This window comes from Pararge aegeria, chromosome Z, assembly GCF_905163445.1.
Source record: "Pararge aegeria chromosome Z, ilParAegt1.1, whole genome shotgun sequence".
NCBI classification, from domain to species: domain Eukaryota; kingdom Metazoa; phylum Arthropoda; class Insecta; order Lepidoptera; family Nymphalidae; genus Pararge; species Pararge aegeria.
Genome location: NC_053208.1, coordinates 17102592 through 17130167, shown reverse-complemented (window position 1 = coordinate 17130167; position 27576 = coordinate 17102592). Strand labels below are relative to the sequence as shown.

The window sequence follows — 27576 nt, the reverse complement described above, 5'->3', positions numbered from 1 at the left end:
GTCGTTAGCTCTTCAGATGACCTAGATGTCAGGTATTGTTAATGGATCTAAGGAAGCACTTGTGAATTACACCGCAGAGGGACAAGCGAAATACAAACAATACTTTTCTTTGAATGTGCTTTTTTAGCTATTGAGTTTTCAGCTTTTATTTTTCGCAAACTATTCATGTTCAGTCATACGTCACAATTGAGTCCAAAAATCCCCTCAATTCAAAGAGAAACAATGCAATTGTTGTTCAGTGCGTTTGTTTAACCTTGTAAAAAGTTCAGGTACAATAGTTTCAAGGGTGCGTTTAGTTGCAATCGAAATGAAAATGAAGTCACAATTTCATAAAGAAAATTTTATGATATTTATTGAAATTAAAAGTATTATACTGTTTATTACATGAGGATAGGTACTTAGACTTCAAACGAAAAGCAGTCATTAAAATTAGATACTCGTATAAGTAGATTTTCCACATTGAGATAGTTTAGGGGCCGTTGGTTGGCCGTTGGTTGGTTGGTTGGCTAGGTACTTTTAATCACGAAAAATTTCTAATTTTTAAAAGGCACAATTATGTTATTATACCTTAATGCAATAATGGCTTGTTGTAACGATATAGAAATTCCACATTTTAAACATCTCTTGCACCGGTGTGCTACACAAAAAACTCAATAAATATCCTGAGCGATCGACACAGCTGTGGGATCATTATGAAGTAGCCAGCTTGTTACCTTTAAAGTTTAACGTTACTTAAACGTAGATAAATCGACAGATATTTTTAACACAACTTTAATTGGCGGTTCCCCGCGACATATGAGCGTACAACTTCGGATAAGTTTAACTTGCAAACTTTAATCCACTATTTTACGCCCGCCAACTTTTGCTATTTGGGTTCACTAGACATCCCTTGTGACTGTCCTTGTTGCTCGACTTTTTAAATACGTAGTGGATGTTAAAAAAGATTTTAATATCCTACTCGAGTGTTAGAGATTAGCGTGTCTCTCTTTCAGTGAGGCAACCTGTGGGCAGCAATGAGACATAATTAAGCTTAGTATTTCGTAATTCTCATATTCCTTGAAATAATTTCGTAGTTTCGGTATCAAATATAATTTTCAGCTACTACCTCACTTCAATTATAGCGAAATAATGATTGTGTCAGCAACGTTGTACCAGTACGATACGAGATCGAAAAGCCGTGAAATGTAGGGCAGCTCTCACAGGGACTAGATACAGCGTTGTTTCGCGAACGCCTTCATTTACTGAAGAGCATTTAGACATGAAGTTTATGAATTTTTAATCGAAGATGAGTGTCTGAGTACTCGACTGCTTATCTTACCTGGGTAGGGTAAAATAATAAATTTAATACAAAATTTCTTTCTTTTGTATCTTTTGATCCCGAGCAAAATACCGTCAATAGAAAATTTAAAAAAACCTAAATAAGTAACAATTAGCCCCAAAATTGACAGAGTCGGTTCAAAGATTCGCTCTATCCTAAGTAAAAGTAAGACTAAAATAAAATCTTAAACGCATGTTAAATAATTCATTAATAATTGTATAATCGCTGTCAAGTACAATAGTATACTTAAATGTTTAAGTAGAAAAAAAAATGACGAAAACAAAGTATTTATTTTCGAAACACAGATACTCCATGGTTTTGAGCTTCCCCTACTATCCGTAGTCCTTATGACTTCCCTTGTTTTTTTTCAGAAATCTATCCCTGATATATTAAATACAGGTGAAAAAATATAACTGACTCATTAAAAGTTTGTAACAGACTTTTTCATCATAAATCAGCTGCCTGTTTAGTAGGTGGTCGAACACCTGAATGTAAAGAAAATAAAAATAATTTTCACAACCCCGTAGCCACGTGCCACGTGCCACGTGCCTTGCGCAAGCCGTCCCGTGTAGCAATACACTTTATTGTTCTTTCAAGAAAACTTTGCAAACTCTTGCAAGATCGTTTGCTTTCACGGGCTCAACTTGTAAATACTTGGAAACATTAGAAATGTTACGGATACTCGTTGAATAATGAGAAGGAGCACCTGAACTTAGGTACACGGGCGTTTATTAAAATAATGCAACAAATATAATGGCTTGGATACACGGTTGACATAGATAAGTTCAACATTATTCTCGTGTAAAGCAGTATTTTGTATGATAGTTAAATCTTATTAAAAAGATCTAAACCATTATTATCTTTATGACTGAATAATGCGGCGATGATGATTGATGTTTTATCAATTCAATCGAATTTATTTAGTCTCTCGATAAACCACTTTAGGTTTTGTTTGGATACTAAGTGTTTTTTTTTAATTCCAGAAAAGCCGTCTGTTTTTCTGAACGCAAATTCATCGGGTCGCAATTTATCTCCCTACAAAATTTTGTCATAATCTGTTCACTAGTTTAGCCATGAAAAACATAGTCGCTATTACATTCACTCGATACATTACATAATTAAAATTATAAATATTTTAACAAAGTACATATATTTCATTTCATTACATTAATTTACTCATAGGTCACAAATATAATTATGTCTTTTGCGATGTTAGTGGCGGTAGAATTCGCCTCTCTGACGTAGGCCTGCCCCAGCTCATTCTATTTTTTTTTAATATTTATAGACGAGCGCTTGACTACAATCGCACCTAATGGTAAGCGACGATGTAGCCCAAGGTGGAGCGCGCTTGCCTAGAAGATGCCTATTCACTCTTGATATGAAGGTACTCATATTGTAGCATTCCAGATCCTAGCGGTGCCGATCAGAAACGAAGATACGAAACGCTTTATACGCGTCCGCGGTATATCGACCACATAGGGATGCAGATCCTTACGGTGCCTCGCGGTTCGATGGTAAAAAGGCGAGGGGGGAACTAGATCAAACAGTTCTTGAGCACACTCTCCGAAATATATCCTATAGAATACCGAAAGGCAGGCAGCCTTACGACGATGTTCCAAACTCTGAAGTTTTTTATTGGCTAGGATGACCCTTCTAGCAAGGCGAGGCCCTTCTTTCTTTAGCGTTTCTTATCCACAAAGGTCCACTTACTCGAGTAAAAACGTTGAGTAAACCTATATACGTATCGGTGGACATAAAATACTGTTTGTCCCGGAACATTAACAGGTTATCGTTCCCGGAAGGTTAAAAATAAAAACCCGCGAAAAGTACCGTTTGCGAGATTTTCTTATAATCCGATCAAAAAGCGGATTAATTCAAACGTAACAGCTATGTTATAATATTAGTTTCAATTAACTTGTAAAAATGATTTGAATATATCGAGAACCAGCTTAGCGTATTACCTAGCTTTATACGAATTTTGTTGGCCGTGTTGACTATGAACCTCGATAAAACGCGAGTTCTCGTTGAACACGGAACTAAAATAAAGCAAGCGATTTTATTTTCTATAGTTTTATTCATATTTCGAACTCAAATATTCGTCATGTTTCAAACTCAAATATTCGTCATGTTTCCAACTCAAATATTCGTCATGTTTCAAAATCAAATATTCGTCATGTTTCGAAATAAAATATTCGTTGAGTTTTGGATTTGTATTTTGCACTCGTTTAATGCTCAACAGTAAGTAGTATGCCAAAGTTATGCACCGTTATGAAAGTTCCTGTTAACTGTTCGGCGTTTTCGGTATTCGAAACTTCTTTATCGTCAGCTAGCTGTAGCCTGTAGGGCTTAATTTTGCACTATATTTTATACTTCACTTTATTTATATCACCAACAAATACGGCTTCATCCGCGAACATTTTTTTTTATTCTATACAATATAGCCTGCCTTTACGTGGAGCATCACGCAATTGCACTTTTTTTGGTTACTAAGCGTCGAAGCATTATACCTAGCGATATTCTTCTAAAATAAGAGAATCTTTAGATACTCGTTATAACATCGGCCACCTTTCAGTAAAATTCTCGTCAAAATCGGTCGTGTTACGGAGATTAAGCGGAACTAACAGTACCTTCCGTAAATCATTCCATATGTTTTTAGTAAAACCTGAATAGGTTTATACTTTTTTCTTCCTATCCTCAGCTCAAATACGGTGGTAAGTACAGTTGTAGACGGATGCAACTTTGTAACAAGTTTGATTTAATCGTTGGAGCTTCGTATAATGCGACGTAAATATTGAAGTTAGCCGACACTGTTTGATCGTCAGTTAACGAAAATTGAATTTACGTCCCCGCCGCATCCGTTACAGGACGGTACGTAGCCTAGAAAGACTAATATTCTTAGTGCGCGACTTCCAGCCCAGAATTACGTTAAGCCGTCGATCACGGTTCTTATCAATAACATTTGATAGGGAAACAATGTCGCATTTGGAAACAAAATGTTTCGCACCGCTACGATACGCTACGATACCTACACACTGCGGGGTTACGAGTTATACCCGCAGAGTCCACGCGTTCGTATTTCTTATATTATTGCAGTATGTCTTATCACACGGCATTTTGAAAGAATTTGAAGGGGTTTTCGACGATAACAAGTAATCACCAGCTTTAAAGCTAGCATGCAATTAAGTATCTAACTAAGATGAATGAACTGGATGATGGATCATAAATAATGAAGAATAGACTTTTTGAATTACATCTCTTAAGATGATAGTATAGTTGAGATTCACCATACAGTTGTATTCCCTCCCTGACTATCCTCCTATTTCTTCCTGGATAATGCAAATAAAAAAATCATTTCTATTTATTGGAAGGCTAATTATTTTATAAAATCTATCCCTCTAAAATTAACAAGTATTAAACTTGTTTACCGCGATTCTCACAAAACTAAAAAGACAACTCGAAAGAAATTAAGAGACACTTTTACGTACGTATTGTTACATACAATTTTTAAGCTGAAAATAATTGAATGGGTTAAGTTTTGGATGAGAAAAAAGTTTTGGATGAAACGTCGATCTCGTCAAAAGTTGTGTACGTAAAACGGTCTGAGCTGCAGCTGTCCCTATTGCACGCTACAGAAGACGACATGGGGAGTTCAGGCTCTGCGCGATGGCAATAGTTTTTTTCAAATACCTATACCATCGTAATAATGTCACCTCTTCCATTAGGTGAGATACGTATTTAATTAGACTGTGACTAAGGCGATAAATCGATAACCACAACACGTGCTCTATATTAGGTTATCCGCATTATCCCATCATAAGTTATATCGGGTAATATAATAGTTATCACTTATCAATGGGTAAGAATTCGTAATGGTGGTGTAGACTATATCGATGTTAATTGCAGGAAAAGATAAGTGGTTTAGTGTGTTGGTGATGTAAAGTGGATCCAAGATGGTCGCAGGGTAGGTCAAGAGTGACTGATAGTTCTGAAGCAGTGCAGGACGTTACCTTTTTGTCACACTTAATGTGATAATAAAGTGCTATCTGCTCCGGTCTTAATCAATGTATATTATTACTAAAAATGCGAGGGTGTATGAATTTATTTTTTTATTTACGGCGCTTAGAAAACTAATCCAATTGTATAGCGGGTTGAAAATGAAGGACCAGAGAACCTTTGGAACTAGAGTCTTGTCAAAACAAATCATAAGTACGCGCCCAAACTACATAAGGGTTGTGCCTTTTTATAGGGAAATATACCCATATTATAAAACATTCCAAATAGCCACGTGCTAGCTCTATCAACAAATTAGTTTCACGTTATTATACTATTGCAATCGGAATCCGATTTACGATAAGATTTGAAGTGCTGATTAACTAATTTAACTTGGAAGAATTAATATCAAACAGACGCCCGGACAGATAATATCTGCTTCAAGAATCAAAAACATAATTTAAAAGTCTCACAAGATTAACTACGTAGAAGCTAAAGGTGCGTTAATATAAGTTAGAAAAGGTATTTAAGCAATTTGTAAATTACTAAACTGCCGCTTTATACCTATTCTGTGCGCTCCGACCTAATAGCCTTAATTAAAGTTTATGTTGAAATAAGCAGTTTAGTTACTGAACAGTTTATATGTTGCAAAATTAGATTACACTAACAGTCGCCTGCAACTTAGCAACAGGCAAAAGAGCAATATCATGAAAATCTACTTTGAGGTTTTTACGCTCGGTCCCACGCTATTAGTAGAAGAGCTTTTTGTGACGAAGTTTTTCCTGGAAGTTCTACCGCCATGCTTGTTTGTACCACCGGTGATAGATTTCCATTTAACATCAGGTGACAAAGCAGATGGCCACATCTCCTTTGTCACTTGATGTAAAATCCCCCTGATGAAATGTTCTATATAATAATGTATGATAAAAATATATTAAATGTTCAGAAATCCTTCAGTTACAGTTTTATTATAACTATAGATAATTGTTATACAATTTTTTATTTATTATTCATCAATCATCTCATACCTATATTAATTCAATGGTGGACTAAAGGCCTCTGCTTTGCCCATAACCTTCACGCTAGGCAGACGGGTTAGTGATCGCAGTAGATGGTGGTAGTATAGAACGCTGCTGCCCGTTCTTATATTCCCTTAGTCGCCTCGTACGAGATACACGGGTAGAGCAGAGGTGGTGACTACTGTATTCTGATCTGCCGTCGCCACACGGCATTTATTATTATTAGTTTAGATTCCCGTTGTAATTAATTCCAAACAATATCATATTAATGTATATTCTGTGATTTAATATTATTATTGCGAAAGTGTGTGTGTTCCAATGAGTTTAACCTGTGAATAGCCGCATTTTTTTTTGTAATTATTGACTGAGCAAGATTGCCCATGAGTGGAAAACAGAAACAAAGCAAACAGAGAAACAAAAGCTCTAAGCAGAGCACTTCGCAGTTTGAGCATGCAAGGAACACGTCCTGCAATGTTTACTGGCTTGTTTGTTAATTATTTATGCTCATCAATATGATGAAAGTTTTTATTGGAGATGGAGATTAACGTAGTAAACGTAAACCTGGAAATTTTGGGTTTCTACAGTGATCCTCAATAGGAAGCTGCCTATTTTATTTATTGGGTAAAGTACATTTTTTCTAAAACGGTTCTTATCTTTAGAACATCTAGGTACTTACAATTGGCATAATGAAATGTAAGCTGCAGCTTTAAATACATCCTCTAGGGTAGCAATAGACAGATTGTAAGCTACGGATCACCCGTGCACTTAAGTATTATACGGATTTTTACATAAACATATTATATTTTGAGCCTCCAAAATATCACTATTTGCTCAAAACCAGGATAATTTACATTCATTCGAATGAAGTTTAAAGGTGCCGATTGCATTTTCATTTTGAGTTATTTATTGAATGTCAAAATGGTTCTGATGTGGTTTTATGCCTTTGAGCGCACCGTCATTTTCACACGCAATAAAACCGCGTCAAGCGCTACTGAACAGAGATGCAAACTTGTTAATTACAGGCTCTTTTGCAAACGTTCAAAAATATATTGCTGGTACATGGTATTGAAACTATCCGAAAATTACTCGCACCGAGGCAAACTTTAATTGTTATATTTGTGTTGAAAGTTTGTGTGATGAACATTAAAGTTTTTCATTGGCTGAGTGTTTATCTGTATATCATAAGTATTTATGTATATTATTCATAAAAAACATTCATCAACTATCTTAGTACACATAACACAAGCTACGCTTACTTTGGGGCTAGATCATCAATGCACTGTTACTAAATGTATTAAAACAACAATAACAATGACAACTATAAAATAACAAGCAAAACTTAATGGAAACTACGAATAAGTTTAATGACATCTATTTTTAGCCAGCTGCCCGCGACTTCGTCTGTGTGGACTTTAGAATTGGGTCTAAAGCTTCGCTCGTTAACGATTTTTAATCCTACCAAGACAACTATTTGAGAGATCGGTATAGAAAGTATATGCCCTTTTCCATAGCGTAGGTGACATGCATACAAAATTTCAAAGCTGTCTGCCTGCGGCCTAGCACGTAAACAATTTTCCCTCGGGAACTTCTTAAGGAATCGGGACAAAGGGTAGCCTATGTTCTTTTCTATGTCAAAGGCTACATGCATGCCAAATTTCATGCAAATCCGTTCCGCCCGTTTTTGCGTGATTGAGCAACAAACATCCACACTTTCACATTATAATATTAATGTATATAATAAAAATAGTACGAAGTAGGATAACGGGTACAACCATCATTAGCTTCAATCACACATTGTAACGATTTCTCATGGAACCCACTAGTCGAGAGCATAGACCATTGCCTCTAATGTCTCTCCAAATAATTCAGCAGTGCTTTTCTAAAGCCTTTTTAGTTCTTTCATTTCGTTATTCCATCGCTATACCATTGAACTCCATAAGTTTTCTATCAGGTTTAAATCTGCAGAGCTTGCCGGCCAGGGTCTCACCACTATATCGCTATGCCTGTTGAAACATTAATTCACAATACGAGCAGTGTGCGTGCGAGAATTGTTCTGGACATACTTGTATCTTACCTCAGGAACCTCATCAGGTGGATAGACGGTTCGGATAATTGGTAGATTCTGTCTTCTTAAACAGGCAGAAAGTGTGTTGCGTTTGCCCTTGCAGGATGAAAAACAAAATTCAAATTCAGATTCAAAATCAACAATTTACATTTTCAAATTCATTTTTCTATCTTGTGAGAGATGAAAACGAGCTCGCATATTCCATCTGCTGACATCAACCCCATATTTTGGCCAAGATGCGTCCAGAACTGAAATTGGGCACTACGTGATCTTCCGTATATCTCATTCTTAGGCTTCATTTGTGGAGATATAATAATGTCCACAAATGAAACCTCCCATGTTGGCTCGGCCTAAAAAATTTTTCGTCGGTAAGTATAATGGTACTCCAATCGAAGTTAAAATAATCTGTGCAAATTTTCAGCGTGCTTCCTTATGAGCCGTTGTAGAGCAACTCTTTTTTATTTTTTTCTGCTCTTAGGTCTTGGCATAATAAAATAGTCATTCAGTAGAAATTATGATATTTTGCATTGACCGATTGACAATAGTTTTATCAGAAATAATAATGGCAGGTTAAACTAACAAGGTTTAAGTTTATCAAACATTTATTATGTTTGTCTTTTCTTGTTGACACGATAAATAGTCAACTTTGAACTTTACTAACAAACAGTTAAAAAACATTATTTACTCTAACTCGAGCAACGAATCAATTTAAAAATCGACGAACCTTTTCATTCTGTGACTGTACTTATTATTTTAGTGTGCGTATAAAAATGTAATACTTTTCACCGAGTCTGCACGTCCAGCGTTTAAATAATTGAGTATGTTAAAAAAACTAAAATGTGATAGCCAATTTAATAGTGCTTTTTAAACCGAATTCCAGACAAAATGGATCTCAACATACTTATTCCAAAATTCTGATTTTTGCTAAACAAAATAGCAAGAAACAGATCGTAAGCTACAGATAACCGAACACTTCGTGGGTATCTGTTACACTTCTTTATTTCGAATTATCAAACTAATTTTCATATGATAATTTAAATATAAATATATTTTTCGTTGGGAAAGAAATATAATTTCAAAAAAAAAAAAAAATTAATATCTAATTATAATAATAACTTTAAGTGCAGATTTCGATGTCTGGTGTATGCTTAATTAAAAAATATATATAGAATTTCTGAGTTACATACCCCATATCGCCGCTGGACGTGTAAAATTCGTTAAGCCCTTTCGTCAAAACCTATGTCTTAAAAGAGTTCAATTCAAATTTTAACTTAAATTTTTTACAAAAGTACCTAACATAAAAATCTGGTTTATTTAACAGGAATATAGGTTCCTTTAAGAGTGTAGTATAAAATAGAGTGTTTAGGTATAAAATAGATTTACGTAAAACCCTTCAAAGGGCTAAAGTACATCATTGGTCGGCGATTCATTGTGTCTACTTATGAATTTAACCGTAATTGAAAGGTAGGTTTCTTAAATGTTAGTTGTCTTATATGAATCACAAATGTCAAAAGGAATGCAATGCTAGAAAGGTTGTAAATATTACATTAAATTTCAAAAGATACGTTCAGCATGTCAGTTACTTACCTATAAAATTGACATTTTGACAGCTTCGACAATCACTTTTAGTATCCACGGTTTGACTGGAAATGTAATTTATATACATAATACATATATATTTATATGTTTATATAATACACAAAACAAATATTATTGAATATTTTTCTTTTGTTTAGTTTGTTTTGCAGCAGGGCGGGCTGCATTAAGAAAAAAGAAAATTAAGATAACCCAATCAAATAAATCCGAAAAAAGTGTATTAATTAATTCTGCTCCTCGGTAGGTACCACTTATTTCCGTACAAAATTGAATTGAATTTTGTTAAAGACTTTTTTATTCATACAACAACTAAAGTCGTGAACACCGTTAATAAGAAGACGCGTATTTTACTCATACTATTATTGGATAATAATTTGCGACAAATCGGCAAAATAAATAAGCTTGTCCCGATATTATAAAAAATAAGGAATTTCATAGATGAAAATAAGAGAGTAAATTCCTTAAGACCGTAGGCAAGGGTTTTATGAAAATTGGGCATTTAGGTTAACAGTTTCGATATCTACCTAATAATGTGCTATTGAAGGATGTTTTTTTAGAGAAAACGATATTTAATATATTTTTCATCACACTTGCTCGTAACTAGAATTTCATTACATCGATATAAGGCTCATAATAACAATTAATATTTGACAGACGTGTTTCATTTTAAAATGACCGTACTTGTGATTTATTTATAATGACCCCATTAAGTTTAGTTTACACCTCTCTGCAAGTTATATTTACGAAGATGGACCACTTTTAATGTACCCGGGTAATACAAATTATTGTTTTTAACCAACAAAGAGCTTTTATACGGTTTAAAATAGAAGGCATTACCAAAAATGAACAAATATTTTTACTTTCTTAATAATTATAAATGAACGTTTATTGTTTTCAAATCATTCACAATTTATAACTAGTTATATGTTAAACATGTTTTAAATAAGAAAATATTTCCTTTTTTATATTTTTAATATAGCAGCAAACGATGCTGGCTGTACATCGGTTTACCTTGGCGCGCGAAAAAAATGTCGTTCCATTTTCGCTAATAGATATTTGGTTAATATTTTCGCCTTTTGGTCTATTGTTAATTATTCAAAGTGTCCAGTTTAAATTGGAAAGTAGAGCAATAGTACTAAGCCGGGAATAATTATTGAGGCACTAATCGCGAGTGAATAACCTGTTTCCACCAAAAATGGTCAATATTTTTTTAAGAACGTATTTATAAGTTTATCCTGTTTTTTTCCTCGCAAGTGTGATGAAAATCATCGTATGACGCGTTTGGTGCATTACTTGTTACACTCTATTATTGAAAACTTTTAATCCAACTACAGATTTTCCGTCTGTTTTAATCCAACAAAAAGGCCCTTCATACAATATTCTGAACCTCATTTTACCTACATATTTTCAGCATAATATTTTTAGCAGACTAATTAAAAGGCTAAAAGGTCTCTTACTATAAAAATCATTGGTTTTCTTATAAACTTCCAGGCCCCAATGTACACCTAGATTTGGATACAAAAGAAGGTAATATCTTCTTTTGCTCGAAATGGGTTCAGTCGTTTCAAAAATTAGAACACTTATAGTACATAATATGTACCAAAGTTTAAAAAACCTGTGTTTGGATTATGTTATTGTTCCATAAATTATAAAGAGCTTTATATGAGACAATTATATAATTTAGGAAATAAAAAAAAAGCGTGTGTTCTATGATTAATATTTTATCGTTTTTAATTGAGTATATATATCGACCTCTTTAATTTAACCCCTTTGGGCTTGGAGTTGATTTTGCTAGCTACAAAGGTATAGAAAGAATAGCTGCACTTTTTCTCCTTTACCTACGTCATATCTTTCTTCTCTCTCATGTAACGAAACGTGAAGAATCCTTGCTATTACATTCTCAATTATTCTCATTTAAAAAAATTAACGAATCACTACCTAAATAGTTTCACTTTAAAATATTAAATTGCAAACATTGATTTTAGTTGATTGCTAAGTTATTCAAGTGAACTCTACTTGATTGCTTTTACACATTATAATAAATAACTAGGTCAAAACGTACCAAAATATTCTAACGGTTGCGAGGCAATGCGGGATGAAACATGCGATCGATCCAACCCTGGAATTCGGCCGTTTGAGCGTGTTGAGAACTATTTACTATCAAAAATAGTACTATGCATACGCAGCAAATTTTGCAAACACGCTAAGTGTGAAACGTAAATTTTAATGCAATTATCATGGGTGAAAATTATACAAGGTCAGTAAGGAATCTGTTTTATTAAAATGGTTTTAGGTACTAGACCGTATGAGACTAAAACTTATGTGTCATTTAGTTAGTATCACACTCGGAAAACAGTATATTTTATTCTGAAATTCTGTCCTGGGTTCAGATAAACGAAACCCTTTAAGCATCTGGTTTCTCTTTTTGCATTGAAATATTAATGTACTAAGCACGAATTATAATATATTTTCTGATACAAATAAAAAAAAAACAAAGTTTCTTTATAAAAGGAATGCCAATTTTGAATGCACATAATATGTACAGTTGTTGGTACAATTGTTTTACGATTAGTATGTTACACAGATTCTGTGTAATGAGTAATGGTTAGATATTAGGTAAGATTCGATGCAGACCGAAGCAGGCTAACATAGAAGAGGTAAAATGTCTGCCTCGCCTAAGTGCTCAGAGTGCAATGCTATCGAGGATGTTTTATAACATTTTGGTGGAATGTGTCTGAAAAAAATTAGAAAGACTCTCGTTCAGGGCTCATTTTAATCTTGATTTACGGGAATTGGGTGCGTATAGCACTCTTTGGCGCATCCACTATCTAAGGAGGCAAAAGAACATTATTATAATTTTTTTTAAATTCATTTAGTACGATTAACAGCAATGACACTAATTAAATACATAGCAGATTAAACTATACAGGTTAAAACGATAACAAAAAAAGAAAAATCATAACAAAACCAAAAAAAATAAATTATAACAATTCAATTAACTTTACAATAGTTATGTATCAATTATGATTTCTTCTCACGCAATGATGTTGAGCAAAAAACATGGTGCTATTACATTTCTCACAGTACCTACTGTAGGCAATGGCTAACTACGGTGTTCCGAGGATCCAATATGTCACAGTGAGGTGACTGCGTGCGCCGAAAGAGTGAGAGTGCGAGTTTCCGATGTATATAAAGTGTACATTAAGGCAGTAAATATCTTTCAAGCAGCGCCGATGAGGGTGGCATGTTCAGAATCGAACTATCCCTCAATAAAATTTAACGAAAAAAAAGGGGGGTGGTAAAACTGAAATAATATTCCAAATCGCTTTCTGTATGTAAAGGCATCTTACTAATTCTCGATTGTATTTTTTTCTGTATTCAGGAGGCGTCTTTCTTCACCGCCTAGATGATCAGACCACTAAGAACAATATAAACCCTTAGGGTCTTATTAATAAACGTGGCATTAAGTAAGAATAGGCGTCGTTTTTATTCCACTACGAGTTAGCCCTTGCCTGCAATCCCACCGGCTGGCCAGTTATGATGCCTTCTAAGATAGCTAACTTGTTAGGGACATGGCATTTTTACCTATTAAACCCATTTGGGGATCTGTGTCTACGCTATATCTCACCGAATCGCTCAATCTCTTAGCGGTACGTCTTTTCCGGTAAGGTGGTGTGCAGTGTTTTTCGCGCTCTGACATCTGAATAATAAGTAGATATGTAACTATTACATATCTATTTATTATTCAGACCCTCAAAATATAGGGATTATTCAGAGGCACCTACAAATGTAACACACCTTCGTTGGAAAGACGTACGTTATCCGGAAATGTTCTCACTCTAAGTTTTCAAAGGCACATGCATTCGCGTATCGCCTTCCAAAACCCCTCTGAACTTTAATTTTTTCAATAATACAAATTTATCTACCTTCAAGTTACTGACAAAGTCCAAAAACACTCGAGAAAACTGTTGTGACCTTGCTTTCTTCAGCCATTAAATTACTTTTGTTACGTAACCAATGTTCTTGCTTTAATTAAAGTAGGTACCTAAGAGTGCACCTGACATTTAAATATGAGCTCTTATGTTAAAAACTTAGCAGACTTTTATTTAAAGCTCTAAACGAATTGTATGAAAATAATAATTAGGATTTTAATGAACATTCTTCCCTGCTACAACAAACAAGCACATTTTCTGCGAAACCTTTTATCGATTTTGCGCTATAAAGTAATTTTTCCCAAGTCCTTCAGCCAACGGTCTCTAAGAGATATACAACTTATAATTTTTATTTGATTATAATTTACCTAAGAGAGGAGATTTTTTATATTAAAAATATATCAAAATTTGGTACAATTAAGTTATTGTAATAAGTGAAGGGAAGCGGTGTTAGCCCAATGTGTAGGTCGCCTTCACTTTCGGGGAACCGAGTTCGAATCCCAGCACGCACCTCAAAATTCTAGTAGTCTCCTCTTAGTTATATGCGTTTTAAATAATTAAAATATCACTTGCTTCAACGGTGAACGAAAACAACGTGAGAAAACCGGCATGACTGAGAGTTCTCCATAATGTTCTCAAAGGTGTGTGGATTCCACCCGTCTGCAATGGACCAGCGTCGTGGACTATATCCTTAACCCCTTCTCAATGTGGGAGGAGACCCGTACACTAGAGTGGGCCGGTAATTAGTAAGTAAAAGTTTGTTACTCATCCAGTATAAAAATAATGAATGCCAATTTCTAGGATGCAAGCTGTTTATTTGCAAAATATCATGATGATCAATTTAATAGAGTAATAAACAAACTTACATTCAAATTAATAATCTTAGTTATATTTTTAAGTTTAAATATTGTTAAAGGTATCTCTTAGGTTGTCAGGGAGTTTATAAAAATCAATCAATGAACATCCCTTCTGGGCTTCTGAATCCAATTCTGAACAAAGGCTTTTTCGTAAGTGCCAGCTACTTCACCTTTCGGTCCATCGGACTGAAGGTGAAGGCTACACTGCACTTATAAGTACGTGGTCCCTACTCTGGTTGTAATACCGACATGGTTGTCCAACGGCTACTTAATCCTATGCCCATGACTTTGCTTCCACGTTAGGTTAGGTTATATTCTATATTCAAACTAAAAGAAAGTAGGTTAGATACTTAAAAAATATCTATCAGTAAGCTTTTCGTGGCGTGGCCTAAAGACAAGAGTGATGACAAGAAAAATGTGGGATTTAGAGTTCTGGTACAATGCCGCGTAGCAGCCGATAAGGAATATGATATAATATGTCATTTGTGATTTGAGCTATGGTCTAATCTAGTATTAATGTCTTAAATAAAGACAAAAATTAGTGATATCTGCATATCGTCTGAGAAAAGTACAGAAATCCTTTGAGGGGATAGGTATATGCTTTTATAACATGATACCGAAGGTAATATTAGATCTACCTTTACATAAGTTTAAACAATATATTAAAACACATTTAAAAAATCGTGGTTACTACACCATTGATGAATTTCTTAACGACAAGGCTGCTTGGAAGCAGGCCACTCCGCTCTCATCTCTCACAAAACCGAAAAATTCTAAAGATTGCTTAGTTTTTTGCCGGCTCTTCGCAGTGGAATCTGCCTTCCGAACCGGTGGTATAGTCACTACAAACAGACTGACTTGACGTTTCAAAAGTGCTTATAAGTTCGGCCTACAAGAAATAAATTAATATGGAATTTTTTGAATCTTACAGGTTAGCCCGTTACCATCTTAGACTGCATTATCACTTACCAACCGTTGAAATTGTAGCCAAGGGCTAACTTATACTGGAATAAAGAAAAAAATGTTGTTTGCGTCGTCGTCGTAACATATAACGCTTGTCGTCACGCCAGAAAAAGTCTGCCCCGACGGTTTTAACATAGAAATTGCCTACCCAATACTACTCCAAATTATTAATCCTTTGAGCCGTGTCAGTGATTTTGTAAAAAGTGTCAAAAAGGCAGACAAAAATAATCGAATATAATAACAATATGTTTTGAAGATATTATTTCGTTGTGTTATCGACAAAACATGAATAGATGAACGATGAAATATTTCCATTTTTCCGTAGCGGTATGTTTCAAGAGTCAAAGATTGTGAACTTCTATCTTTACCTAAATTTATATTTTTAATGTATGTTACGTTCTGAAGATTGTTAACTGAATGTACGAGTATTTACTGCTACATTTTACGCTCAAAAGGCAAAAAGTAAAGGCAAAACGCACATTCCTAAAGGTTTTGAAGTTGTAGAAATATTTTAAGAGGATTGTGAATCCCAGCTTTTACCTGTAGAATTTAAAGTGATAGTTCAACATCAAAGTATATTACGTTTTCTTAGACGTGATATACAGTACTTTAAGATATCATACAAGAAATACATTTAAATTGGTTTTAAAAGTTTGTCTTTCTGGTAGAGCACTGCTCAGCGGTAATGCAGTTTTAGTTCAAAGCAATATTCATTACCCGGACAAAAATTTGTTTTTGACAAAAATAATCTGACAGTGTAATACAACTAAAAAGCAAGGAATGCCATTTTCTCTCTCCCCATTCAAATTAGGCGTCACGTTAGTTTTTTTTGCTTCTGAGTCATCTTCCTTTATGTTGTTGGCTTATAATTTGCATGATATAATAATAGGTATTTTTTTTTTATTTGTGTATATCTTACTACTTCTTCTTGTGTATAACCTAACCCTATAGTCTAAGTTTTTATTTTTTTTCACTTTTTTTTGTTGGGTTGCAGAGATCTCTTTTTAGCGATAAGGTTTTAGCATTGTGTGTTATGCTCAGTGTTTTTTTTGTTTATAATTTCATTCTGTTAGGTGTAAAATAAAGTGTATTTTCATTTCATTTTCGTATTCCTTTTTATATAATAGCAATAAGAATACCAGTAATTTCGACATTTTACTTGGCACCGACTTAAAGTTGTTGTTGAATATATTTATTTCTTGTATTTTAGTTGTGCATAACCAAGTTGGTTCTTTTTTGTGAAATAAAATATTTCACGCTTTTTAGTCGATAGGTTTGCAATCATATCTCAGTTATAATAGCCGAATTTCACCTGCAGCTACGGACACTGCTGTTAAACCGGGGCGTCAATGCTTGAGGAGTTCTCCCGGCACTTCAGCTTCTTTATTGTGCCGAGCATAAATTGCTTACCTACTGTATACCATAATCGAAGCGCAACCAGTGTAATACTTATTATTGTGTAGTTCCGATGGCCATACATGTTCTTCATCAGTAGTTTCAATTGAAAAAATGGTGCTTCTTGATAGCAATAGTTAAAAATTTCTCGATTCGCTATAGGTGTCCCTATAATATTTGAGGAGTTCCCTTAATTTCTCCAGGATCTTGATCTGATGAAAATGGGACCACATGGAAAGTATAGAAAAATAAATAATTTTTCAAATCGGTTTATAACTGCCAGATTTCTGAGCTACCAAACATAAAAAAATAAAATCGAATTGTAAACCTCCGCCATTTTGTGTTGGTTTAAAATTATTTACGTACAAATCTATTTAATATTTAACCTGCTTTATGTGGTACCTACAAGCAATTCCTTGCGACTTCATAATGTAGATACTATGACGTGTTTTATATTGCGCCTAGGTAAGGAACCCTCGATATTCAAGTCGCACTTAGATGGTTTTTGATAGGTACATAAGTGATTTAGGACTCCGACATGTAGGAATTAAAGCAATAATGTACGCTACTTACCTTTCTAATAAGATTAAACAGGATACAAAAAAAAGTAGCTAACATTAAAATCTGCCTTAAGGTTTTTAAAAAGCAACTATTAGCAATATCCACTATATTCTACAAAAAAGCGATGAAAGCTGGCATCATCATTATCACATCAACCCAATACAGAGCACGGGTTTCCTCCCAAAGCGAGGAGGGGTTAAGGCCGTATTCCACCACGCTGGCCCAGTTGGTGATGTTTTCCTTCCTGTTGAAGCAAGTGATATTTTAATTACTACAAGCGCACAAAACTTAGAAAACTTGGGCCCTACTTAATCGAAGTCGAGCTCGAACCAAATGCGCTATCACCGCTTCTGCCATGTTAAACTTTATTTATCATAAACGAGCTGTTGCCTACGTTATTCGTACGCGTTTATTACAGTTTTTTTATAAAGCTGTGGGAACCCGTCCTTCCAAATAACTCTGTGCCAAAAAGCAAGTCTATTATGTTGCTTAATAAGGGCGTGATGTAAGGACAAACAAACAAACACAATTTCACATTTATGATTCATCATAAATAGAATGCGTTCGGATTCGTTGGCATCTTCTAGTATAAATAATTATCAACTTTCCAGGTTATCCGGACGGTGTAATTTCATGATAATTAATCTTCATGGAAACAAGACATTATTACCAAAATTTATTGCACCCTTTCAGCGTAGTGCTGCAACGTTATTATTGCCATTAGTAGTTTCCATTGAAAATGTTACGAGGTAGGAGTATTGAGTACATCAACTAATATAACATCAATTACATATTCATACCCGAAATGCGTCCACACTCGCATACACAGCCGTAGCTATAGATAATATATATTTACATTGACACTACAACCTTTTCGTATAAACCTTACTGCTTGAGAGTTAAGACCCAATTTTCTATTACAAGTTCGAAACATACGACGTATTGCAGAGTCAACTGTCACTTCTTTGTGCTGAACTGTGAATAATGAATAATAATGTATACGTCTTTCATTCATTGCTCTGAGGTGCTGAGTTTATGCACAGTTTTCTCGTCCGTTTTGGACTCGTCGATGTTATTTGGTAATTATTATTTCCTATTTTATATGTAAACAATGTTTCATAACTTTTTAGTATGAAATACTTATGTTTTATAGTTTTAATATAAACAAAAAATACATTCAGCAAGAAATTATGTTTATTTTATTTATTTCAACACACTTGTTTATTTTCCTATTTTTAATATGTACCTAATTTTCACTAAAAAGTGAATTAGATTGCTAACGTAATTTTTGGAAAATGGATTTACATTGGTATTCATTTCGCATTGAAATATATAAAAGTTTATATTTGGGTTTTGGAAGATTGTTGTAGTGTATTGACTACTGTGCCAAAGTCGTGTAAAGAGAGTTGTTGAACTTGGGAAGGCATTTACATTTGAGTTCGAGTCAGGCATGCGGACATTGCTGGTCGGAGCTTGCCTGCTTTTGTGCATTGGGATTAGTTAGAAAGTCGAACTAGGACCATTTAGTGGCGACGTTATAACTTCGATATTAGTAAAACAGTTTTGTGATAGCTCACAAAGTCTAGCTAAGTTTTCAGTAGTGTTAGTGTACACTCATTTCTCTAAAGAAAGCTCTACATACACTATATACTCAAAATATTCCAATTACTGATAGAATAATATTAATCAGCGATTGCGAGTATCTATAATACACGTCAACGCACGCTCCTAAAGTCCATTCGCTTAGAAACGGTCGCCTTTGTGCCGTGCCGTCTTCGCCCGTGCCGCATTTTGTCAAAGACGCCGCTTCGCTACCACAGGATGCCGTATGCGGCGTATCGGAATATCCGCAGGAGAATTTTACATTTTGTATCGAAGTGCTGCTCCGTACTGAAACTGTTAAAGGAAAAGGACAGAAAATGGTTCTTCGTAATTGGAAGGAGAGTAATGTTGAGTGAACATAAAATAACAATTAAACAAATTACCTATTCATAGGTAGGTAAAGTCATAGTCATGTTCATGCGTATTTTGTTCATATGATTGTGAATGCACGTACCACAGTAACTTCAAAAATAGGGCTACCACTACCTACCAGGCTATCTACCAAGAACTAAAGTTAATCCTTTGTTATAATAACGTTGAAAATAAAATAGAAAGACAATTTATTCAACGAACAAGTACGCACATAAAAAGCAATATGTACAAAAGTACCAAAAATGCCAAATTCTGCTGCGGGTGTACAGGCACTACGAAATTGAACAGAGTGTACTTTGTATATTGAACTCTTTACGTATGCAACGTATTCAATACTGTCTGATCTGTAAGGTTGACGTAAAAATGCTGACGCATCCACCAAGAGAGAATATAATTGAATTAAATGGTAAGCAATAACAACATACAATTTGTTTAATAACTTAATACCAATTATATATTTACTTACGAAATTACCATCATGGAGAAATAAAGTTTCTCAATCGGAGATGGAAAAACTATTTTATTCGATATTATTATTATATTTTACTTAAAACATCACTACATTTATATCAATTATTTTTATTTTTATTTGCCACTATGTATGGCAGTAGGTCACCAATAACTTTGTACAAGAGGTGTCAAAGCCAAAGAAACCTCATTTATCAAAATCCAATAAGTAGTTTGCGAATAACGAGATATAGATGACCAACTAAGTTTCAAAGTTATTATTTAATTTAGATTAATGAATGAACTTGGCTCTGGTTGCAATTTCGTGTATGTCCTGTCCTACTTCTATTATAAATGCGAAAGTTTGTATGGATGGATGGATGGATGGATACTTGTTACTCTTTCTAGAAAACTATCTCAATGAAGAGTAATATAGGTTATACATCAAAATATATAATAACACATGAAAATAATGTATGGCGACATTTATCTCAGTTCTGAAGAAAGTCCGCGACAACGTATAATATCTTTTTTTTGTTATGTGGAAGTAATTATTCTTATATATATTAGCCAAAATACTGAGTGGCACGATGCGATATTGATTAATTAATTGTTTTTTTAAGCGGTGATAGCGAATTGGGGAGGACGACTTCACTTTCAGGGGACCGAGTTCGAATCACAGCACGCACCTCTAACTTTTCTAATTAATGTGCGTTTTAAGTACTTTTAAGTAATTAAAATATCACTTACTTCAACGGTGAATTAAAACATCGCGAGGAAACCTGCATGCCTGAGAGTTCCACATAATGTTTTCAAAGGTGTGTGGAGTCCACCAATCTGCACGGGGCCAGCGTGGTGGCCTACCGCCTCCTCCTGCTCACTACACTCTTCCAAATACCAACTCCTTCTTATTGTGGGAGGATACCCGTGTTATGTAGTGGGGCGGTAATGGGTTGATGTGGTGATGATACTGAAATTATATTTTTTATATGAAGAATGAAAATCCATAATAAAAATAAAAAACATTCCACGAGGCTTATTTGCTGTCGTTACCAATCCTCATTATATTTGTGCTGTGTCGATTCGTCTCACAACTGCCCTCTGTATCTGACCCTAATCCAACAGCTAAGCGAAAGCTTCTTACTATATTGTTCGAAGCTTTTCGCTATAAGACCATTGACCGTAACGACTACGTACACAATAACCATTGAGTCAACATGGCGGTAATCTCGGGAGCAAAGTCTAATTATCTCGCTGCGTTTTCGATAAGAATATCATCATGGGGAATAGTGATGTCAACAGTTAATACTTGACGAGTCTATCGATCGCTAACACTGTTGGTAGGATTTATTAGTTCTACTAGCTGTTGCTCGCGTTTTTGTTCGTGTTTATTAAAAATCCCGTGGGAACTGTTTATTTTCCTGTGATAAAAAGCGCTCTTCGTCCTTCAAGTCCAAAATCAAATTGATAGGTTGCATAGCTATGGCGTGAAGGAAAGACCAACAAACAACCACATTTATCAGATAAGTACGCATAGGCATTAGATGCTCAGAAGATCATACTGTATAGCAATTTATTGATGGATTAATCAAGATAAAACTGGTCTGGCATTAGTAAAGTAATATGGAAGAATAACCATTATGACAAATTTTTTTTTTTAATAATTTTAAAAACTTCCCTGTGATGTTCGGAAGTATCTCATAATTTCAAGAAATATGTTATTTTTGCAGAAATTAAAAGTTTTGTAGTAATAAATATAGCTTCCTCTGCCTTAGTAAGGAATAGCTATTCCTAAGACTATTAATTTTAGTATTGATAACACCAAACTATAAAAAAAACTAATAGTTTGAAACAACAAAATGCTTGATATACGCAAACATTGATTTAATATGTAACAAGTGCAGATATTTTCCAAGTTCGAGCGGCACAAAATTTTGTTTAAATAGACATAACGTCATTGGGCGTTTTACCTATCGTGGCGGATGTCTAGATTTTGCAGTTTTATTTATTGAAAAAAAAATAACAAACACACTTCATACATTGAGTTTATACATAAATAAATAAACGTTTTTCATAATATATTATTTGATCAATGAAATATTTTAGCACTTCTTTGTTATTGGAGAGCACATTTGTCCAGTTTATGCAACGTAAATTTTCATCAGATGCTGTTGTTATGTTTTAAAGGACTATTTGTTCATGACGTGTAAGTGCTAGAAATAAACTGGTCAACGAGTAGGATAGCCTCGGAATGTTCCCTCCACCTTACCATGCCGATCTGGACATGACAGGTAGACGTTGCTTGGGAGGCGTGTGATCGCGTTGCATACGATAAGCGACTTCGATTGCATAGATTTTCATATGAAATCTGGATATAAGGATTCGTTGCTTACATAGCATACCTGAGATCTGTTTGTTTCTAGCAAAATTACAAAAAAATACTGGAAAGCTCTCGGCCTATTGTTAAGATAAAACTATCAACTTTTGTTGTACCTACGATTTTTTTTTAACTCGATATAATTTAAAGCGCGCGAACCACGACACTATCGTGGTGCTCGGAGCGGTTTGGCAGTGACAGACAGTGGACTATGGTGACTGTTTCGCTGATTACATATATTTGGTTTCTCAGTTTAATGGCGCTTTACAGAATTATTTTTTAGTATGAAATAAATTAATACAGTATTATGAAAAGAAGTAGAATTAAAGTTGTAAGTTTTAATGATATGACCTACAGGACTGAGAGCTTACTAGTATTTCTCTATTTAACCCTGTATAAAAGTTCCTACCTACTGCTCACCATTACCAAGGGGCGAGCGACCGAGAACAATACGTTATACCGTAGGATACATAACAAACTCCTTTGAGTACCTATTTGTATATCGTAGTGTACTACAATATACAAATAGGTACTCAAAGGTGATATTGATCCACCACTGAAACACAACTACATACCTGGAGCATAGGACAATGGCTTATGACACGCATATAATGTCCAAAGGGCCATTGTCCAACTTGATATATCACCGTTGTATTATTACTATTTTATATTTAAAACAGGCTAACACGAAGTGGGTCACTTGATGGTGATCACCGCCGCCCATTAACATCTGCTCACCAGAAGACCGTTGCCGGCTTTTAAGCCATTTTTGGGAATTTATAATTTCTGGATTTTCTCTGGTTTGCTGGCTGGTTACCATCCAGCCACGCCCGAAGTCACGCCAAGCGATTTAGCGTTCCGTTATGATGTCGCGTAGAAACCAAGACTCTGATGTCTTGGTTTAATATAAGATACCTCGTTATTATTTTAGACTGCATCATCACATGCTAAGTGATCTGCCGGTGGATCGCAGTCAAGGTCTAACATGTAGCGGAATAAAAAAGGTCCTATACCATAGTATCTCTCCACACGATTAGGAAACGCCTAGTTGTTACCCGATAGTCAAATAATTTATTCATATTACTAAAAGTAAAAATATTTAAATTAGTATATATTTTTATATGTCCATATTTCGACCAAGTTGAAATGGAACTGGGTCGTTAGTCTAATGAAAATGTTGATTATCCACGAAAATCTTAGTTTGAAATGTAGCCACTGGTAACCGAAGAATTCAGTATAAGTAAGGGATACCTATTCAGCACGTAACTTTGGACAGCAAAGGAAGAATACATAGCAGAACTACAAACGTACCATTCGATCAGAAATGTGTATTTGCTGTTCGTAGCACTGTCCGTCTTTGATATTGAAGAAAGCCGCAGTTATACCTTACATTGTACGCTCAAGCTAAATAACACCTTATTGCAGTAATGCAGCGTGTATTTTTATCTATACGACACACACACTTACCACAGCCCGGTTTTCTACACAATAAAACCCACGACAATAGTCAGCAAGTTTGTACCAACTATCAATATTATATAAATTTAGAACTACTGAAATTACGAAAGGGGAATAGTAAGTTCAGGAGTTCAAATTGTTTTTTTTTGCGGAGTCACAAACAAGGCAATCTTTTATAATTTTCGATACTTCATAAATCAGCTGTGAGTTACAAAGTAATTACAAAACAAACACTAAACTTACTTTTTTCTTTCAAATGTTCGAAAAGTGATAGATTTTTTTTATCCACATATCAAATTGTAAGCAAATTTATGAACTTTAATTTATTTTCATATATCAATTTGAAGCCCACCAACTTGGCAATAATCGAAAGAGAATTGTTTATTTTAGAGTTACCGTAGAATCGGCTGGTAATCCGCGGGCTTATCTCGCTCACCATTGGTTGACAGTGGTATATTTGTTTTAGCAAACATTGCTACGTCTATGGTTTACAATGGCTCTACGTGAACCCAAATATACATAGCATAATTACGGCGACCAAATAGTATTTCATGCAGGTTTATGCTATTATTGTATCCCTTAAGATTATTTATAAAGGAAAAATGAGCTGAATTGGTGAAAAGGGCGTATAGCGTTTAGCGTCAAGTTTATATAATTCACCAAAATAATAATTTTAACACGGTTAAAGGGGTACCTTAGAATAATTACTGCGCTATTATTCTGTTTATTCAATGGTATAATCTACATACCAATTACCGAAGGCGATGAGTGAATGATTACAAATAGTCAAGTCAGCTTTAAATTGATAATAATATTATGCTCATTCTCAAATCAAAGACGCTCGTGTTTGTGTAGATATAATAAAAGCTAGGTGCACGGATTAGATCGGGTGCACGGCGAGATAATAAATTCTTAAAAAAACATGTATTAAGTAATTATTAATAATTTACAATGATCTTATTGATCCTTAGTAGTAAAAAGTATCAAATATCCCAAATCCCATAGGAACAACAAAAAATATTTATTATATTTGAAATCTCTGGAGGCTTGCAATTGTTGTTATTTGTTGTTATGAAAATTGCATCGGGTTAATTTTTTCGGGCAGCGGGATTTCTTGAAATCCATCCGTTTAGGGATGAAATGGAGGTTAGAAGGTTTGCAGAATACTCTTGGCCCCGTAAGAAAGGGTTCCTAGTTGTACTGTAAAAAGTCCACTGCAAAAAGTACACTATTACTATTAAAGAGTTGAAACGGAGGTTGTGATTTTAGTGTTTCTAAGTGTTCTGTTTTTTAAAATCTGGATTTAGGTTGATTAATGTTCAAGAGAAAGAGCTAAGAGCTTTGGATAGGGAATGCATTTTCTTTTATTCCACTACAAGTTAGCCTTAGACTGCAATCACACCTAATGTTAAGATGGTAGCAGGCTAATCTGTTCGAGGTATTACAGTTATATCAAACACATACTTCTATGGCTACTACACGGCAACGTATATCGAACGTTAATTCGCATGGCGGTACGTCCTTGTTGGCAGGGTGTTAAGAAGCCGCTGACGAATACTCAAGATCGCTTCAAGCGATAAGGCCGCCTTTGCGCTTTTATTTTGTATTCTCTTGTTTTGTCAACCTAGCTTTCTATATGTATGTGCAATAAAGACTTCTTCTATTCTATTCTATTCCTCCCACAAGACCAAAATAGTTGGGAAATCCAAAAGTGCACAAACTATTTCTGTCAGTATATATACGCACACCGAGTGATTCTCCAACTTAAAATGTCACTTTTTTTAATCTTTATTGCTTTTATAAGTGAATATAAATAGACAAATGTTGAGAAAAAACACTATTTTTAAATCTCTTTTTATAATTTAAACTAATTAAAAAAATGTTTAAAAAAGTTCTGTCTTGGACGTCCGTGTGTCTGTATGTGCGGATCCCGTATCTTGTAGTCACGTCTTGGTTTTTTTATAGGCTTCAGTATTTTGAGGAATAGAAGCCTATTACTTTTCACGGTATATTTAGATGTACTTAGTTTAATTATTATTTAATAAATTAAATATCGACTGTTTTGTTTTAGTACTGTGGTATATTTATATACGTGTGTATCTACAAATTTATTTTCATACATACTATTACAAATTTACAAATAATCTCAACTTTATTGTAATGAATGAGATTATGAGGCGTGCAATATGTAGGATATGTATATTGAATAGGAATATTGTGACTATAAGGAATCAAACCTACGTGGACTAGGTGCCTGCATACAATATTGACATTTGTTACAATAGAGAATTACTTATTTTCAGCAGACCTGGAGTACAATTACGAGGAAGAAGACAACAGTGATGTGGATAGGGAGCTGCGTCCAGTAGCGCGTCGTACGTTGAAGCATATCGCGGCTGGCGAGGAAAGGCCACGTATAAATTCAAGTCAGCAGACCACGCCGATTGAAGGTATGTAAGCAAATTATTTTGGATAAGTCACGGCAACTACTTGTACTTCCACGGACCCATATATAGCCTCTAATTGCTGCTGGACTAAAGGACTCTCCCAACGGGAGGGTTTGTCCATAATTACCAGGCTGAACAAGCGGGTTTATGACCGCAGTAGATGATAGTAGTAGCACAGAGGACGCTGCTACCCGTTCTCCGTTATATCCCCTAAGTCGCCGCGTACGACAACCGCGGGAAGAGGAGGAGTGGTGACAACTGTATTCTGATGATCTGTCACCACACGGCAACTTCTACGAACGTATGAGATTACTAAATAGAAACAGTGCTACGATAATAACCACTCGGAAATAATGTCTTGCCATTATCATTTAAAAGTGACGGTTTTGTCGTGTTATTGCATTTTAATTTTATAGTTCTATTAACCAGCACGAAATTGAATAATTTATTTTATTTTATTTTTTTCGTTTAGGTAGGTACCTAATGCAATTTTTTATTAATAAATAACACTACATGTATATTGTATATATTAGCTACGCCTAACAGGTTAGCCCGTTACCATCTTATACTGCATCATAACCATCGGGTGAGATTGCAGTCAAGGGCGTAGTCGAATAAAAAATATAATGTCCATAATAGGTAGGTTTATAAAATCCAATCTTAGTTTCTAAACATAATATTTAATCACGTAAAACTAAATTAAAATGTTTTTGATAAAAAAATAGTCGACAATGTGCCCTCGCTGCCCATTAAGCCATAATGAGAAACTAATATATAAAGCTGAAGAGTTTGTTTACTTGTTTACTTAAACGCGATGATCTCAGGAACTGGTCTGATTTGGTAAATTATTTCAGTATTAGATAGTTCATTTATCGAGAAATATCTAAGACCAATAGGAGCATAGCACTAATGAAGAATGTTTCAAAATCGGGGTATTTTATAGGTGAGCTTCGGCTGCGTGCGCTGAGTGAACTGTTAAAAAAAAATCATGTATGACAAGGTTGTTCCTCTTTAAAGATTTAAAAAAAATCAGTGACAGCATATGTCTACCTTGTAAGGTTTACTGTACTCGGACAAAGTCGCGTGGGACCGCTAGTAGAAAATAAAGTATCTAATTTTAAATTAATAACCTCACATATCAAAGCTTTCTGGGAACACCTGCAGAAGAAACAGCTGT

At 34.7% G+C, this 27576-nt stretch overlaps 1 protein-coding gene across 1 annotated transcript in view; it reads left to right on the top strand.

Moving 5' to 3' along the window:
* Positions 1-27576, top strand: part of LOC120636117 — a 178911-nt gene that overhangs the window by 29341 nt on the left and 121994 nt on the right. The window contains exon 2 of the mRNA XM_039907414.1: positions 26259-26402. Within this exon, the coding sequence (XP_039763348.1) occupies positions 26259-26402 (144 nt within the window). The remainder of the gene's footprint in view (positions 1-26258; positions 26403-27576) is intronic.